The sequence below is a fragment of the Sorex araneus genome, chromosome 6, assembly GCF_027595985.1.
Source record: "Sorex araneus isolate mSorAra2 chromosome 6, mSorAra2.pri, whole genome shotgun sequence".
Taxonomy (NCBI): Eukaryota; Metazoa; Chordata; class Mammalia; order Eulipotyphla; family Soricidae; genus Sorex; species Sorex araneus.
Window position 1 is genome coordinate 68,181,342 of NC_073307.1, and position 17,068 is coordinate 68,198,409.

A 17,068-nucleotide genomic window follows, 5' to 3' on the forward strand; every position below is an offset into this window, starting at 1 on the left:
CATCTAGTAGTAACTTTCCCAAACACCAATATCACTTAAGTGAAGCACAGATACTGGTGTTTTGGGAGGTTTATAATATTGTAGCAGGCAAATTTGGCTTATTGCTATTTACACATCAAAACAAAACAAAGTTAAACCCTGACTGGAGGGAAACTCTTAAAGACTGACAAGAGTACTCTGTTAAGCATGTATGCTTAGAACTCTTTTTTGTTCCCCAGGACACATAGTGAGACTTGCTCTATTCCTTTCTTTTTTTGGTCTTCATTTTCATATTTATTTATTTTTCTTTTCTAAAGTTGTTCACATTAGTTTATTACATTCAGTATTCCAACACCAATTCAACCACCATTACACCCTCTGTGCTATTGCTCCAGTCCAGAACTCAGGGTTAACAGTAAAAAAATGTTCATACTGATTCAATTAGTAATGTGAACAATCCAGTTAATAATATGAAGAAATGGATGCTTGAATCTATGTAATGGTGTTAAAATGCATTTAAATTGCCTAGCATTTGGGGGAGTATCTAGAATGCTCAGTATTAAATTTCTCTCAAGGTTTTTCTGTGTAATTCCATATATATGAAGTAGATTGTTGCATAATGTAGAAAGTCTTGTAGCTTAGGAGCAACTCAAGTTACTGTCTTAAAGCTAGGGAGTAAGTTGATGTCATTTAGAAATGAATGACCATGGAGACTCATGAAAATAGGAAGAGAAGATTGAGATTGTATTTACCACTGTTAATTTTTGTTTATTTTTTTCCACATCTGGCAATGCCCAGGGCTTACTCCTGGCTTTGTACTCAGGCCGTATCCCTCATAGGGCTCAGGGACCATATAGGGGTTCTGGGGATCGAACCAGGGCAGGCCAACTGCAAGCAGCCCTGCTCCCCTGCCCTCCTTTTAATTTTATGCCTTACTCTATCTAAACTTTGTGGCTACACACATTTGTAATATAAATTCATTAGATAACAATCTTCATTAATTCAAAATGACTAATTTTTCCTTATTTAAAATTTTCCTTATTTTAAATTTAAAAAAATGAATTTTTTTATTTTAAATTTTCCTAATTTTAAAACTTTAAAAACTGCATTTGGATTGATTATATTTGTTCACATAGCTAGGAAATACCATAGAACACATAATTATAAAATTTCCAAGCATTGTTTCAAGATTGGCATAACTTTTTAGAATATCACACATATGTGTATGTAATTGTCTAAACTAGAACATTGTACTTTGTTAATTTTAGTTTCACTTTGCTTAAAATTTGTTATCAGAGTAGACTTAGGTTTATTATGTCCGAAAAACTCTAAAATTCAAATGTCTATAAAGGTACTTTTTAGAAATTAGGAAATTTCCTGTGTAGGAAAACCATCCTAAAAAAATGAGAAAGAGGCAACCGATGAATATTCTTTTCTATTATAAAAGTTTTCTTGCCCGCACGCCTGGCTGTCTTCCCCGGGGCCCCTCAGAGGGGATGGGCTCCAGCTTCCCTCCCCACCCCAAGCAGAGCTCCAGGTGGCTGAAAACCACTGGAACCTAGTTACAACGGTGCTCGAGGCCCCTCTCCACACATTCTGACAGGCCTCATGCATGAAGGTATGGCAGAGGAACCCAGGTGTGTGTAATCCCATCAACGGCCAACATCCAGAGAGAGACTTAAAAGCAAGCTCTCAGAAGCGCGTGGCCATGCGATATCCTGTAGCCTGCTTCTCCCTTTGGGAGAAACTGGCAAGCTTCTGAGAGTTTCCTGCCCACATGGGGTAGCCTTGCAAGCTTCCCATGGTGTATTCATATGCTAAATCCAGTAACAAGCTGGATCTCATACCCCTGACTCTGAAAGAGGCCCCAGTGTGACATCCTTAGGAGGGCTGAGTCTAGAGAGACTTCTAAGATCTCAGGGAAAGGACGAAATGAGAGGTTACTGAGCCCACTCGAGAAATTGATGATTAACGGGATTTCGTGATCGTGATTGTGATTAAAAAGGTTTTAACAGTTTGAATTAATTAATGAATCCATGTTTGGTTTCAATTTTCAATCTGTGAAATATCTGCATGAATCTTTAATTCAACTTGTGGGAAAAACTATCTTTTTAATTTAGTTTTATAAATTTGTTTTTATAAAGTTGTTCACAATAATTTATTGTTCAGTATTTCAACACTTGTTATGAATAATCCACTAAAAAGATTCAAGAAAGATTCCTTAGAGAAAAGTGTGTGAAGATTGTTGTGTCTCACCCTGGAGACGTTAAGGTCTTATATGAGATTATGGTTGTTTATGGTTGAGCCTTGTGTGCTACTATATTTTCTTTTGATCAGATCTTTTGCCTTCTATCTTACACCCCATCAAATGTAGTGTACTACTAGTACATCAGTAGCTTAGAGAATGAGATGTCCTAAAATTTTAAATAGGGTGTAGGGCTGGAGTTAAATTTTTAACTGGATGGTGAATGGGATCTGGAGGCATTTCTGCAGTTTGTGGCTCTCTTCTGGGAGTTATTTGTGAGTCTCTGGGTCATGGCTCCAGAGGTAGTTCATGAGTGTGACTGCCAGCATCCTGGAAGAACAGAGAAATGGGGGAGAGTTTCCATTCCTGACTCTGAGACTCCAGAGATTTCGGTCGCAAATCCTGCCTACCTGGGTTTTTCAGCATATCTTTCTTATGTGTGAAGCTCGTTCCAAGCATGTGGAGGAAAACTATCCTAAAGTGCATTTTTAAGAGCAAATGCTATGGTTGTGTTCTTGAGAATGAAAGAAAACATATTTAGTCTGTTATTACTATGTTGCTAGCTCTTTTCAGCACACATAGCACATTGGACTATAATGTCTTCTTGTGGTAGAATTAATGAAAGTAATTTATTGGTTGGTTGCCAGTACCCTCTTAAAAATTTTTTTTTCCTTTTTTGGGTCACACCCAATGATGCATATGGGTTAATTCTGGCTCATGCACTCAGGAATTACTCCTGGGGGATCATATGGGATGCTGGGAATTGAATCTGGTACGGCCGCATGCAAGGCAAACGCCCTACCCGCTGTGCTAGCTCCAGCCTCTGCAGTACCCTTTTTTCCCCTTCAGTGTCACCAAACTGAAAGGAACTCTGGATCTATCCCATGTTTATGTAAGGTAGCCATAAAGCCTTATATCCAAATCTCGGGTCTGCTCTATGATTTTGTATAAAGATGGAATAGTAAATGCCACATTTTCATGGATATGACTAGTTGGTTCCTCTTTTAGTTTCCTAGGAAGAAACATTTTCCATTTTGATACTGGTTACTAAACTGTTAAATTCTACATGTATTATCTCAGTACACCTTTTAATAAAGTCCTGTGATATGATATTCAAGTGTAATAATTTATATTAAGGAAATATGAATTCATTTCTTTGTCATGTTACTTATTTAGCTAGTTGCTGTTGAAATTTCATGCAATTTGTATCATGTCTGAATTTCAAAATGTTCCCAGTAATAGTAACTGATTCAGCTGTGCAGTGAAGAGCTATGATGTAATCATTCTTTTATGTTTCAAGTTTCAGTTGGCCTTAAGCAAGTTAATAGTCTTTTACACATTCATATCTTGTTGGTGGTTGGTTCTCTAATTATTAATTTGAGAGCCTCTTTGTAGTACATATTTTATAAACTATGTAACAATTAATTTCTCTTATAAATGTAAATGAGGATAATCATAGTAAACTATCTTATAAAGTTGTCAGTAGTAAATTAGCTTAGATAAAGTGTATCAGTGAGTTTACTGAGAGTATCCTGCACGCAGGGCAGAGTTTGGCAAGCTACCCCTGGCGTAAAACAAGTTTTGACATGTTATGTCAAAAACAGTAACAATAAGTCTCACAATGGAGAAGTTTACTGGTGCCTACTGGAGCAAATTGATGAACCGCGGGACAATAGTGCTAGTGCTAGTGCTAAAGTGTATCAGTGTTCAGTATATACTGAATACTAAGTGTTCTTCTTTTTATAATTGTTAATAGTAGTTTGATAACAAATCCCCAAAGTGTGACAACCTAGGTTATGTGACAGATCCAGAAAATCAGTAAATCATGAGAAAATACATTAGATGTCATTGTACTTAATATAATCAGTCTTTATTTCAGGGCACACCCAGTGAAGTGAGTTTGAAATGTTGATGACGAATAAAGTTACTTGATTGTATGCTTTGATTTTTAAAATTGGTGGTCATATGCTATTGGGAAATTAGAAATTTGTTTCCTCATCTGGTTTCATACATAGCATTAGCATCAATTCTTTCTTTTCTTCTTCTTCTTTTTTTTTTTGAGCAGTTGGTAGTTGGTAGCGCTCAAAAGACTTATATCCGGCTCTGTGCTTTTGGGTCACTTCAAGTGGGCTTGAAGGTCCATATGAGATGCCAGAGATTGAATCTAGGTTGGCCACCTGTAAGGCACTGTACTATGGCCCCTAAGTTCTTGCCTAAGTCAGTAAACCAGAGAGAATGTTTGTAATTAAAGTTAGGAATGTCATTAGAGCATAGGTAGAATTATGAGTTTCTAATTACATTATTGCGTTTTGTTTGCTTTTGTTTCCCTTGGTGCTTCAGGGTTTGCTCTTTCCTCAGCCCTCAGGGATAACTCCCAGTGGGGCTCAGGGTACCCTATGGGGTGCTGGGGATCAAACCTGGGTTGTGCACATGTAAGGCGAATGCTTATCTACTAGACTATCTCTCAGGCTCTTTAACAACATTATTATTTTTTTTGTAGAGAAACAAGGCAAACTGAGTTTTTGCCTCATTTTTTCCCACTCTCTGCCTTCTTTCCCTTAATCTTAATTCTGTTATCAGTGTTCCCTGGCTTAATTCTAATTGTTTAACTTTCATTTTTTTTAATCTCTATGTCACACATATGGGTGAAGCCATTAAATATTTGTTACATGCTACATGGCTATTTAGGCTTTATGGGCTAGTTGTGATAAGTTTTATTTTTCCATAAATGTGTCTGAAAAAATTTGTAAATTTGTCTGCATTGTTTTTTATGTATTATGTATTCTAATATATAAGATTGTGGTATTTGTCATTTTCATTCTTATTTTTGTATTAATTAATTCTTCCAGAATTGAATGTGGATGAATTGATTAACAAAGTTTAAAAATTGAAATTTATGCATTCTTTCATCCTCAAGACTCTCCTCCGCCTTTGTCCCCATGCTATATTAACACTGTCAACAATTTTTATTTCAGTTAGGCTTTAATTTCTTTAGCTCTTTTATTAAATCAGCTTAATTGTTATTAAGCTGTGCTCCAGAGATCCAGAGGACCCAGTAGTAATTTTCAGCCAGCTGAACTCAATGCTAGTGACAAGGATGTGATGTTGCTTGGCTCTGGGGCCCTGGAAGTGCCCTTAACTCCTGGGTAGCTCCGAGTGTACACTGTGGTGCTTAGGGAACCGTGTGGTACCAGAGTTGAAACCCAGACTGGACACACACCTAAGTGCTGTCTTATCTCCCAGCTTTTCTTGAATTTTTTGTTGTTTTTAGAGTCTTCTCTATCTTAATCCGTCTGACTCCTTCAGCTCATTTTGTGACCTTTATTTGATCATGTTCCTTTTAAATTTACAGCTAGCAGTGAGATAATTTATTTACAGACTGAACAGACTCTGAGAGATTTCTCAGATTGGCAGGCGCTGGTTCTCAGCAATTTTTTGTTTTATAAATTTGACTAGTTTAGAAAGTTCTTATTTTGTGCATTGTTTTTTAGGGGATGGATTGGTGGGTGAGGGGCCAGCACACCAAGCTGTGAGTGCTCAGGATATGCTCCTGACTGCACTGAAGGATCACTCCTGGTAGTGCTTGGGGAATTTAAGTGGTGCTGGTTTTGAGTCTGGGTCAGCCACATGCAAGGGAAGTGCACTGCTTGCCTAGGTTAGTCCTTTTTACAACCAGCTTTACCTGGCATACTATCTGTAGCATGATACCCATTTAATTGTATGCAACAGAATTCGCAGAATTTTCTTATTGAAGCTGATAATTTATTGTTTGTATATACCACGTGTCATTTATTTATTCAACTGTCAATTGCCATTAGCATTGCTTTCATCTTTTGGCTATTGTACATAAATCTGAAGTGAAAATAACTTTATTTGAGAACTTGATTTCAATTAGTTTAAAATTCAGAATTAGAAGTCAGAAGTGAAGTGATGAAGTGATGGACTTTCTTATTCAAATGTAGGAATGTTTTATTCCAATTTCTGTTTAAGAATTATGATTCCTGATACTGTAATACTGTTAATGATTTCAATTCAGGCGTACGATGTTTAAACACCGTACTACCATGAGTTATCAGCATCCATCCATCAATATCTCTAGTTCTCCTCCCAAACTTTACCATACCATCTCAGCAGACTCAGTTCTGTAGGATACCTCTTAGGGTCTGTTGTCATTGGTCATTGTTATTACCTTACTGTGTTTGTAGTTCACAAATGAGAGACACCATTCTATAATTTTCCCCTCTCTCTGACTTCAGCATGATATCCTCTAGTTTAATCTACATAGCAGTAAATTACAAGATTTTTAACCTTTCTTGTGGTTAAGTAGTATTCCATTATGTGAGAAACTGAAGTTGGTTGCTCCCCCCCGCAAGTGGCTTATGAGAGGCAGAGAGGAGATGGTCACTTTCTCCTGATCCACCTCTGCCACTCTGGGAGATTCTCTAAATTCTGTGAAGGCTAGGACTGATAAAGTTTGCAGTGAGCCCCTGGGCACATAGGCCAGAGCCCCACTAGCCTCAGCAGGTGGCCATCAAGCCACACCTGACACCTGCTTGGTCTTCTTGTCATGGAAGTTAGCTGATTCTCACCACCTGATCTCAGGGAGCTGCGGACTTAGGCTGGAGGGAGGAATTGTTCTTAGCAGGAAAGGAAATTAAGTGTTAGGCCTTATCCAAAGCTCCTGTCTTTATCACAGAATGGAATTTCAGGAATAGACAAGCAGTGCAGTAAAAGCAGATTTTATTTAGAGTCTTTTAGGAAGGGGAAGAAGGGAGGGCAAAGGGCAAAGGTAACAGGCTCAGGGGAGAACGTAGGCTTCTCCAGAGATGAGGAGAGCCCCAGTACATATCTCAAGAGGAGACACATTTGCTTGGTACCACATGTGTTTGGCCACATGGGCACAAGCAGCGCCTAGGCTCCGGCAGCATATGCGCGCCCTTTCTCTGTTCAAGGTGGCTTTTACAGGGTTTCTCCAGCCTGTCCCCACATGGGGCTTCTACCTAGGTAAAAGTCAGTTGCTAGGTTAGTTGCTAAAGGAATAGAGTTGGGAATAATTGATGGCCTTCTTTGAAATTCCTTTCACACCCTTTGTCCCTGCTGAGCTTATCTGGGAGGGGAGGCCCTTCCAGCTGCTGGTGTCAGGTGAAGCCTTCCAGGCCCTACTTCCTGTTTTTGCAAAGTGGACTTTTTGCAGCCTCAGGGCTGTTGGTTTTATTATTTCCCAGGAATTCTATTACCCTGGGTGCCCTATGTCCCTGCCTGCTTCAAACCACAGTGTTTTCATTCATCTGTTCTGGGGCTTTGGGTTTGTTTCTAGATCTTGGCTATTGTGGATAGTGTTGTAATGAGCATAGTGCAAATGTCTTTTCAAAATAGTGTTTTTAGATCTGGGGTAGAAGATGGAAAGTGGGATTGCTGGGTTGTAATGGAAGTTCCATTCTTATTCTTTTTGAGAAGCATTCTTACTGTTTTCTGAAAAGGTCAACGCATTGCATTTGACATTCCCACCAGCAGTGAATGCAGATTGCTTTATTTAACCACTTCTAAGCTACCACTGATTATATTTGTTCTTTTTGATATGTCCCAGTCTCGTTGGTATGAGGTAATATCTCATCATTGTTTTTATTTGTATTTCCCTGATAAAAATGATGAAGACCCCTTTTTCATAGGCCTATTTGCTATCTGTATTCTTTGAGGAAATTTATGTTCATCTCTTCTACCCTCTTTTTGATGGGGTTGATTGATTTTTTTTTCTTGTCTTGTCTAATGCCAGTTGATTTGTGCCGGGTTGGTTGCAGAGAATGAGACAAATGAACACATAAGGAGCAAAACAGATATGAACTGTCCCAGCTTTAGGTCTGTGCAGCCATCATTGGTTTCACATCAGGCCATTTATTCGATATATTTTAAAATCTCCCCAACCGAGATCTCAATATATGCTTGAGCTGACAGACATTAAGGACAGTGCCTAAGTATATCAACATACGGTAGTTATAGGTAGTTACATGGGTACCGTATTTCATGTAGACATTCAGCAGACATCAAAACATTCTAAACTGTTGATTTAGAAAAAGTATTCCTTTTTGGGAACATTTTTGCTTGTTCTCTTACCTATTCTTTCCTGTTGCAAATCCTTTGAATTCTAAGACCCAAACTATTTTACCTAAGGGAATGTTCCAACCTTTGGGCTGGGATTTCTCAAAAGTTTTGCAAGTGCTTTATATATATTGGATATTATTCATTGTCCAGATATGTGGTGAGGGAATATTTTCCCCCGGTTAATATTATGTCTTTTTATTCTAGTTATTGTTTCTTTTGCAGTGAATATGCTTATTTTTTTATTATTTTTTTATTATTTTTTTTAAATTTTATTTTATTAAATCACCGTGTGGAAGATTACAATGCTTTCAGGCTTAGGTCTCAGTTATACAATGCTGAAACAACCATCCCTTCACCAGTGCCCATATACCACCACCAAAAAAAAAAAAAACCCACACAGTACACCTCCCATGCCGCCCCCCCACCCCCTACCTTGTAACTGAATAAGTTTCATTTTACATTCTGTTTACTTTGGTTACATTCAATATTTCAACACAAACCTCACTATTGTTGTTAGGAGTACCCCACTAGATTCAGACCTACTGTGAAGACAAATAAGGTTTTGAATTTCTGTACTTTAACAAGAAGTCCAGGGAGATTTCTTCCAGATATTGGATCATTGCAGGCTTGAAAACCCAATCTGTGGTCATCTTAATATGGCGGCCACCGCGCCCTTCATCCCCAGAGAGAAAGAGGCGAGAGAGAGAAATACCTTTCCCCTCCTGGGCGGGCACGGGGCCGAGGCTTAGTTCTCAGGCTGGAGACATTCTGCGAGGAGTTGCCCATGCCGAAAGAGGTTTTGCTGGGTCTGGATTCACGCTTGTGCAGCTGCGGAGAGGCCGCACATGCGTGCGGCCCCCGGGATCACATCTCGGCGGTTATGCTTCTTATTTTTTTGTAGTGCCATTGTTGTTGTTGTTGTTGTCCTTTTGCTTCTGTTTTCTTGACCAATAACATTGAATCATTAAAAATACCTTTAAGAGTTCTGCCTGTGTTTTTTGTGATGTAATTTATTGATTCATCTCTAATTTTGAATTAACTGGTGTGTATGATGTAAAATAGAGAATCAAGATTTTTTAATGTGGATAATCAATTTTCTCAGCACCATTTGTTAAAGAAGCTTTCAGTACTCTGCTTCATACATCTAACTCATTTGTTGAAGATTAGTTGCTCATCTGTATGGTCTGTCTCTAGGCTCTGTATTCTATGCCATTGGTTAGAGAATCTGCCCTAATTCTAATACCACACGGTATTGACTACTATAGTTGTACAGTATAATTGTTATATTGTCCTTAAACATTCTGAAAATTTCTGGTTTGTTCTTTTATTTTTTAATCCTTTCCCCATCATTTTTTTCAGGGGTAAGGGGGCACACCCAGCTGTGTTCAAGACTTTCTCCTCCTATCATGGCTGGTAGGGTATTTACTTTGCACGCAGCTCACCTGGGTTCGATTCCTCTGACCTTCTCAGAGAGCCTAGCAAGTTACCGAGAGTATCCCGCCTGCACAACAGAGCCTGGCAAGCTCCCCGTGGTGTATTTGATATGCCCAAAACAGTAACAAGTCTCACAATGGACATGTTACTGGTGCCTGCTTGAGCAAATCGATGAACAGTGGAACGACAGTGCTACAGTGCTATAGCTTTTCACTTAGGGATCATTCCTAGCGGGCTAGGAGGACCATCTGGCGTGCCAGAGATTGAACCCAGGTCAGCCACATGCAGCTGGAGATCTAAATGGTGTGTCAATGGCAAGTCGGCTTCGTAAGGCTGCTATGTTAAAGCGATTCAACCTGCTTGCTAAGGAAGCTGAGAAGATGATTTACTAGAAGCTAGTACATATCATGCCACTAAGGGTATGTCTGGTTCCTATTAAAAAGCTAAAACTTTGTTGAAATCCTGCTTACAATAACATGACTATGGCTCCTGTATTGTGAAATCTCCTGTATCAAGCAGTGTAGTATGTGAATTAGGAAATCCATTGTCATGTTAAAAATCTTTTTTTTTTGTTTTTAAAGAAAAGAAATAAAAAAATGATACAGGTGACTTAAAGGCTATTTTAATTGTAATAAGAACATAGGGGTTTCTTGATTTAATTTTGTTTTCAATGGTTAGCCAATGTTTTTGAATAGTCATATCTTTGAAATAAGACAGGATATAATTTGTTAGTGAATTTTATAAAAATTTAACATTTTAGTAAAATAAATATTAATGCTCATGATGTGCTATATAATAGTGTTTTTCATAACATCTTTTTGTCATCTTATTGTTTCATATTGTAAACAGATGTGTAAGTATCAAATTTTTGTGTATTTTGTGCAGTGTTTTTAATTACATCCAGTTTAATCACTTAACATTGTTTTTTTTTCTCCTGCCAGAAATGAAAACCAATTTATCCTTACATAACTACAGCAGCATACATGAGTATTTTAATATAAATAAGGAAATAGTTTTTGGACACTCTTCAAGAAATATATCTTTGCAAAATGAAAGAAGTCAGTTACATTCCAGGAAAAAACGCTTTTTATCATATCCAAGATATGTGGAAGTTATGGTTACAGCTGATGCTAAAATGGTTCATCATCATGGACAGAATTTACAGCACTACGTACTAACTCTGATGTCAATTGTAAGTAAACTTATCAGATGCTTTAAATTTCTTAAGTTCTATCATATTTAGTTTGAAAAGTTTTTCTCAAACTCTAGATAGAAGTAAACAGTTTCAAAATTTAAGCCAAAAATGATGTTCTATTGAATTTTTTAATATAGTCTCATGAGCATTATGCTGTTCTAAGTGGAAAACTTTGAAAACATTTGAAAATTTCTGAAAACACTTACAGAAAATGTTTTAATTATTATTGATCACACAGAATAGTTTCTGCCTCCAAGAGATAGGGAAGATTATAGAAACATCTGTCATTTCCTTTTGAATGTGAATTTTAAAATTACCCTATTTTGCATAGTGAAGAGAGAAGTTATTACTGCTATCCTTGCTAAATCAAATTGGGGCAAATGATACTATGATTTGTAAATATTTTTAAGGAATAAACTTATGCTAGTAAGCTGTTTTTAGCAAATTTGGAGTGTAAAATCATAGTAGCAATAAGATCTGCTATTGATATTTTTTTTCTAGCAGTGGTGGTGCAAGTATCCATAGAATGGAATTTAATACTAGTGCAGAGCAATGTGTTAGGGATAGTATCTCTTAATTTGGTTTTCTCTTTACACTTCTAAGAAGTTTTCTTTTCCCCTTCTCATACTTCCTTTTTCTTCTGTCACTTCCTTCCCTCCTACCTCAGAAACTACTATTTCCTGTTATATTTTCTCACTTTCCTTTAGAAATTTCTGTTATTAAAAGGTAGTTTATTTTCTTGATGACTTTCATTGCTTTTCAGAAATATGTTTTTCCCTGGGTCATTTATCTTCAGTAATTTTAATTTTTCTCTAGATAATTATCATCACACATTTCTCATTTTTCTCTGGCAATTTTGCTTCTCTCTGTATTTTCTCTTTTATTTTTAAATTTTATTTTCGTAAAGTTGTTCACAGTAATTGTTTACGTCCAATATTTCAACACCAATACCACCATATTACACCTTCCCACCACCATTATTTTTAATTTCCCCACCACCACTCACATTTTTCTCTTTTCTCACCATTTTTTCCTGACACTAGTTTTACCTTCATTATTTCCTTTTTGTCCTCATTCAGCTTTCCTATTTATTTTTTTTTTTTACCACAGGCCTTTTGGTAATTACATTAGACAATTCAACTTTCTCCTACAATTTTTGATTTTTCTTTTTCTCAGTAGCCTACTTTTCTCTTTAGGCACTTCAGTTGTTCTAATAAACCCTTGATTTTTATCCTCAGACATATATTTTTTCTTAAATTCTTTCCAACTTTCTTTTAAAAATTCTGTTTTCTCCTCTGACACTTTACTTTTCTCTTTTGATATAGATAGTGAAAAGTGGATTAATTCCTGAGTCCTGGGTTTTTGAGAATTATGTAAGATTTACATTAAAAACTCAGAAGCTTAAGAAGTTAGGGTTTCTTGTATAGTTTAAGTAAATGTGTCCAGGTCCTCCTCAATATGCATGCCTTTCCTTTTACCCATGTATGACATTACTCGTCTGGCCCCTTTATGCTTGGCCTATCTGTGACCCCTATGTCCAGCCCATTGTCTGCTCACTTATAGTTACACTTTTCTCAGTCATTTCTTTCCTATCATATTTTCTTTGTAGATTCTTCCCTTTTTATTAGGCACTTCTCTAAAACGTTTTCCTAAAATGCTTCCTTTTTTTTTTTTTTTAATCTCAAACCTACAGTCTTTTCTAGCTATTTTCTTTATCCACATCCCCTCTTCTTTCTCATTCATGTTCCTTTCCACCATAAGCCTTTCCTCAGATATGTCAGTTTCTTGTCAGGCATGTCTTTTCCCAGCCTCCCTTCCCAGACTCTTCTCTGTCTCATCATTTCTGTTTTCCAGTCAGTGCTTACAATTTACTTTTACAAGAAATGTTTAAGCAGACACTATTATTTCTATTCACAAGTTAAACTTTCTTTTCACACATTTCCTGTTTCTCTTATAGTTTTATCATTTCATCTTAGAAATTTTCTTTTTTCCATAAATCTCTTTCTTCATAGTTATTATTCTTTCCTCCTAAAGCTACTTTTTTCACCTTTACAGAATCTTCTTATTTCTCTTCATAGCTTCAGTTTTCCCTTCAGATATTATAATTGAGTTAGAACTTACTATTTTTCTCTCTGATAGTTACTCTTTATCAGACATTATAATTTCTATTTAGTCAAAACCTTTCCTTTTCTGTCACCTTTTCTAGTCAATTTGTCCTTTTTAACCACAGACACGTCTGTTCACACTTTATTTCCTCCTTATCATACACTTTGATTTCTCCTCAGATTGCTGCTCCCTCTCATCCAAATATTATTAGAATTTCTTCAGATACTTTATTTTCCAACAGATTTTATTTATTTATTTATGGAAACTTCCAGTTAGTTCTCAGGGTCCCTAAAGCCCCAGCAGCATTTCTTGGCCAACCAAACTTTAGTTTCAGTATAGGGATTGAGAGAACTGTGCTGTTCAGGCCCTAAGGTTCCGGGATATTTGACCCACAGTGGCAGTGCTGGGAGGCCGTACCAGGCAGTGCGCAGGGGCATCCAGCACTGCACTGGTAAGTCCATGGGAGACCAAACTAGGTCGGGTGTATGCTGGCCCTGACCCTGACCATCGCACTGTTTCCCTGCCCCAGCACTTCTCTCCTTCTTTATATCCTTTCTTTTCTTACTTTACATACTTTTATTTTTCTTCATATGATTTAAATTTCTCTTTTAATGTTACTAGGATCTTCTAAGATTCATTTTTACCCTTTTTTCAACTCTTCAGTTTTCACTTTTAACTATTAAATTTTTTCATATTTTGGTGTGCTCATACATGCATGTATACATACATATTCCTTCTGGGGTGTTAGAAGGGATACGTATTCTGGGTTTCTCTTTTGGAATGATTAGTAAAGCCATCACATTTCATCATCATCCTTTAATATGATTTAATTGTTGAATTAGATGGTAACTTTTTACATAGTTTATGTATTACTTATCTCATGACTAAAAGAATTTCTGATTTCATAAACTTCATGTCCAGTAATATGGAAGTACTCTATGAAAACACTTCTATAATTCATTATAAATTCTCTTAGTTATAACTACTCAATTTTTTACATGATTTAAAACTACTAAGATCTTATTATTTTTATTACATATAGCATTTTATCTCAAATTATATGACTACTCTCCTTTTGGTTGTTACGGTTTTCATTATAGGTAGTAAGTGACCATCATGTTTGGTCAGTAGTCTACTTTCATACGCATCTCCCATCTCGAGTGAGCCCTCTACGCATGATTCACTTAGTGGTCCTTTCCTTATGCCAGCTGCCTTTTTCCACAGCATGTGAGGCTGGCTTCCAAGCTGTGGAGTGATCCTCCTGGCCCTTATCTCTATTACCCTTGGATGTTAGTCTCCCATTCTGTTACTTTGTATTCCACAAATGAGTGCAGTCATTTTATGTCTGTCCCTCTCTCTCTGACTCATTTTACTTAGCATGATACTCTTCATGTTGATCCAACTATATGCAAATTTCATGATTTCACTTTTTCTAACAGCTGTATAGTATTCCATTGTGTAGATATACCAAAGTTTCTTTAACCAGTCATCTGTTCTCGGGCACTTGTTTTTTTTTCCAGATTCTGGCTTGTAAAAAGTTCTGCAATAAAATATACAAGTGCAGATGTCATTTCTACTGTATTTTTTTGAATCTCCGGGATATATTCCCAGGAGTGGTATTGCTGGTTCAAATGAACTCAATTTTTAGTTTTTGGAGGAATGCCCATATTGTTTTCCAAAAAGGCGGAACCAGTCATCATTCCCACCAGCAGTAAGGGAGAGTTCCCTTCTCCCCACATCCATGCCAACACCGGTTGCTTTTGTTCTTTTGGATGTGTGCCAGTCTCTGTGGTTTTAGATGGTATCTCATTGTTGTTTTGATCTGCATCTCCCTGATGATTAGTGATGAAGAGCATTTTTTCATTTTATTGTTTCTTTACTTTTGCGTGGCTGGTGCTCCTTCTCTTGGTTCTTTTCTAAGACCTTGAGCTATAAAGTCAAGTTATTTATGTGGGTCCTTTCTTTCTGAGAAATTCTTCCAGAGCTGTAAATTTTCCCCTTAATACTGCTTTAGCTGTGTCCCTCAAGTTCTGGTAGCTTGTGTCTTAATTCTCCGTTGTTTCCAGGTATCTTTTGATTTCTTCCTTGATTTCCTCCCTGACCCACTTGTTCAACATTGAGTTATTTAATTTTCAGGTGTTTGATTTGATTCTCCTCATCTGTGTGTGATTAACTTCTATCTTCAGTGCATTGTGGTCTGAAAAAATGGTTGATACAATTTCTATCTTCTTGATTCTACTGAGGTATGTTTTGAGACACAGCACATGGTGTATCTTTGAAAATGTTCCATGAGAACTGGCTTTTTGGGGATGGAAAGTCCTGCATATATCTATTAGCCCTCTCTCTTCCATTTCTTCCTTCAAAGCCAGTACTTACTTGATGTTAATCTTTTTGATCTATCCAGAGGTGATAAGGCGGTGGTAAAGTCTCTAACTATTATTGTGTTGCTACCAATGTCCTCCCTGAAGTCTATTAGCAGTTGTTTTAAGTATTTAGTTGGTCCCTCATTGGGTGCATATTTGTTTAGGAGTGTGATTTCTTCCTTCTGTACATATCCTTTGATAATTAAAAAATGGCTTTTTGCTGTCCCTTCTGATCTTTTTTCAGCTTGAATTCTGTGTTGTCGAATATTAGTATGGCCACCCTGCCTTTTTAAGGGAGTTGTTTACTTGAAGGATTGTTTTCCATTCTTTGACTTTGAATTCGTGTTTGCTCTGACTCTTCAGATGTGTTTCTTGTAGGCAGCAGAATGTTGGGTTCAGTTTTTTGATCCAGTTTGCCACTCTGTGTCTCTTAATCAAATGGTACTTTTAGACCATTGACTTTGAGAGAGATTATTTTCACGGAGTTTTGTGCCATCTTCCTGTGGCAGTTTGTTGTGCTTGTAGGGGTTTGTCTTGTTTTATAGTAGTCCTTAGTTCTTCTTTTAAGGTTGGTTTTGAGTTTATAAAGTTCCTGAGCTGTTGGTTATCCTTGAAATGGTGTATCATTCTTTCAAGGTTAAGTAAGAGTTTAGCCGGATAGAGTATTCTTGGTGAGGTGCTCATTTGATTGACTTTTTTTCACTATATCCCACCATATCTTCGGCTTGGACAGTTTTCTCTGATAAGTCTGCTGTAAACATAAGGGGTGCTTCTTTGCATGTGATTTCCTTGCTGCTTGCAGTATTTTGTCTCTGTCTGTGGTGTTCCTCATTTTGATTATAACATGTCTTGGAATTTTTCATGAGGATCTCTTTTAGCTGGTACCCTTCGGGCTCCTTGGATATGGAGGCCTCGTTCTCTAGCTCTGGGAACTTTTCAGCAATGATATCATTAACTGTCGTTACTTCATTGGGGTTGCCTCCCTGTTCTTCAGATACTCCGATAATTCTTATGTTGTTTTTCTTGAGTTCGTTCCCTAGGTCTCTGATTCACCCTAGATCTATTTTGAGGGTCCCCCCCTTCCATTGTATGTTATTCCCTGTATGCTTTCTGTAGCTTATCTTCAAGTTCACTGATTCTGTCTTCAATGTTGCTGTTCTCCTGTTGAGGGTGCCCACTGAGTTTTTAATTTTATCTACTGAATCCTTTATTCAGTATCCTTTATCCACTTCTGTTTCTAGCTTTCTCATTTCAGCTCTCATTTCTTCCTGTATTTTCTTGGCTGTCCGTTCCACTGTTTCTTTCATCACTGTATCACTGTCATCCTGTTGCTCATTGATTTGCTCGAGTGGGCACCAGTAACTTCTCCATTATGAGACTTGTTACTGTTTTTGGCATATTGAATATACCATGGGTAGCTTGCCAGGCTCTTCCCTGCAGGAGAGATACTCTCGGTAGTTTGCTGGGCTCTCCAAGAGGGGCAGAGGAATCGAACCTGGATCGGCCGCATGTCCTCCTTTAATTTACTGAATGCCCGTTCCACCTTTCTTCCTCAACATTTCATCACTGAATTTTTTGTTGGAGAGATTATTTTTGTTGGTATTTTCTATTGAGGCTTCTGGGCTCTTTTCTTCATCCACTCCTCGT

General features: G+C 37.3%; 1 protein-coding gene across 1 annotated transcript in view; it reads left to right on the plus strand.

Annotated features, from left to right (window-relative positions):
* The window catches only part of ADAMTS20 (ADAM metallopeptidase with thrombospondin type 1 motif 20), a 249,176-nt gene that overhangs the window by 43,457 nt on the left and 188,651 nt on the right, over window positions 1-17,068 (plus strand). Inside the window, exon 4 of the mRNA XM_055143422.1 lies at window positions 10,699-10,949. Within this exon, the coding sequence (XP_054999397.1) occupies window positions 10,699-10,949 (251 nt within the window). The remainder of the gene's footprint in view (window positions 1-10,698; window positions 10,950-17,068) is intronic.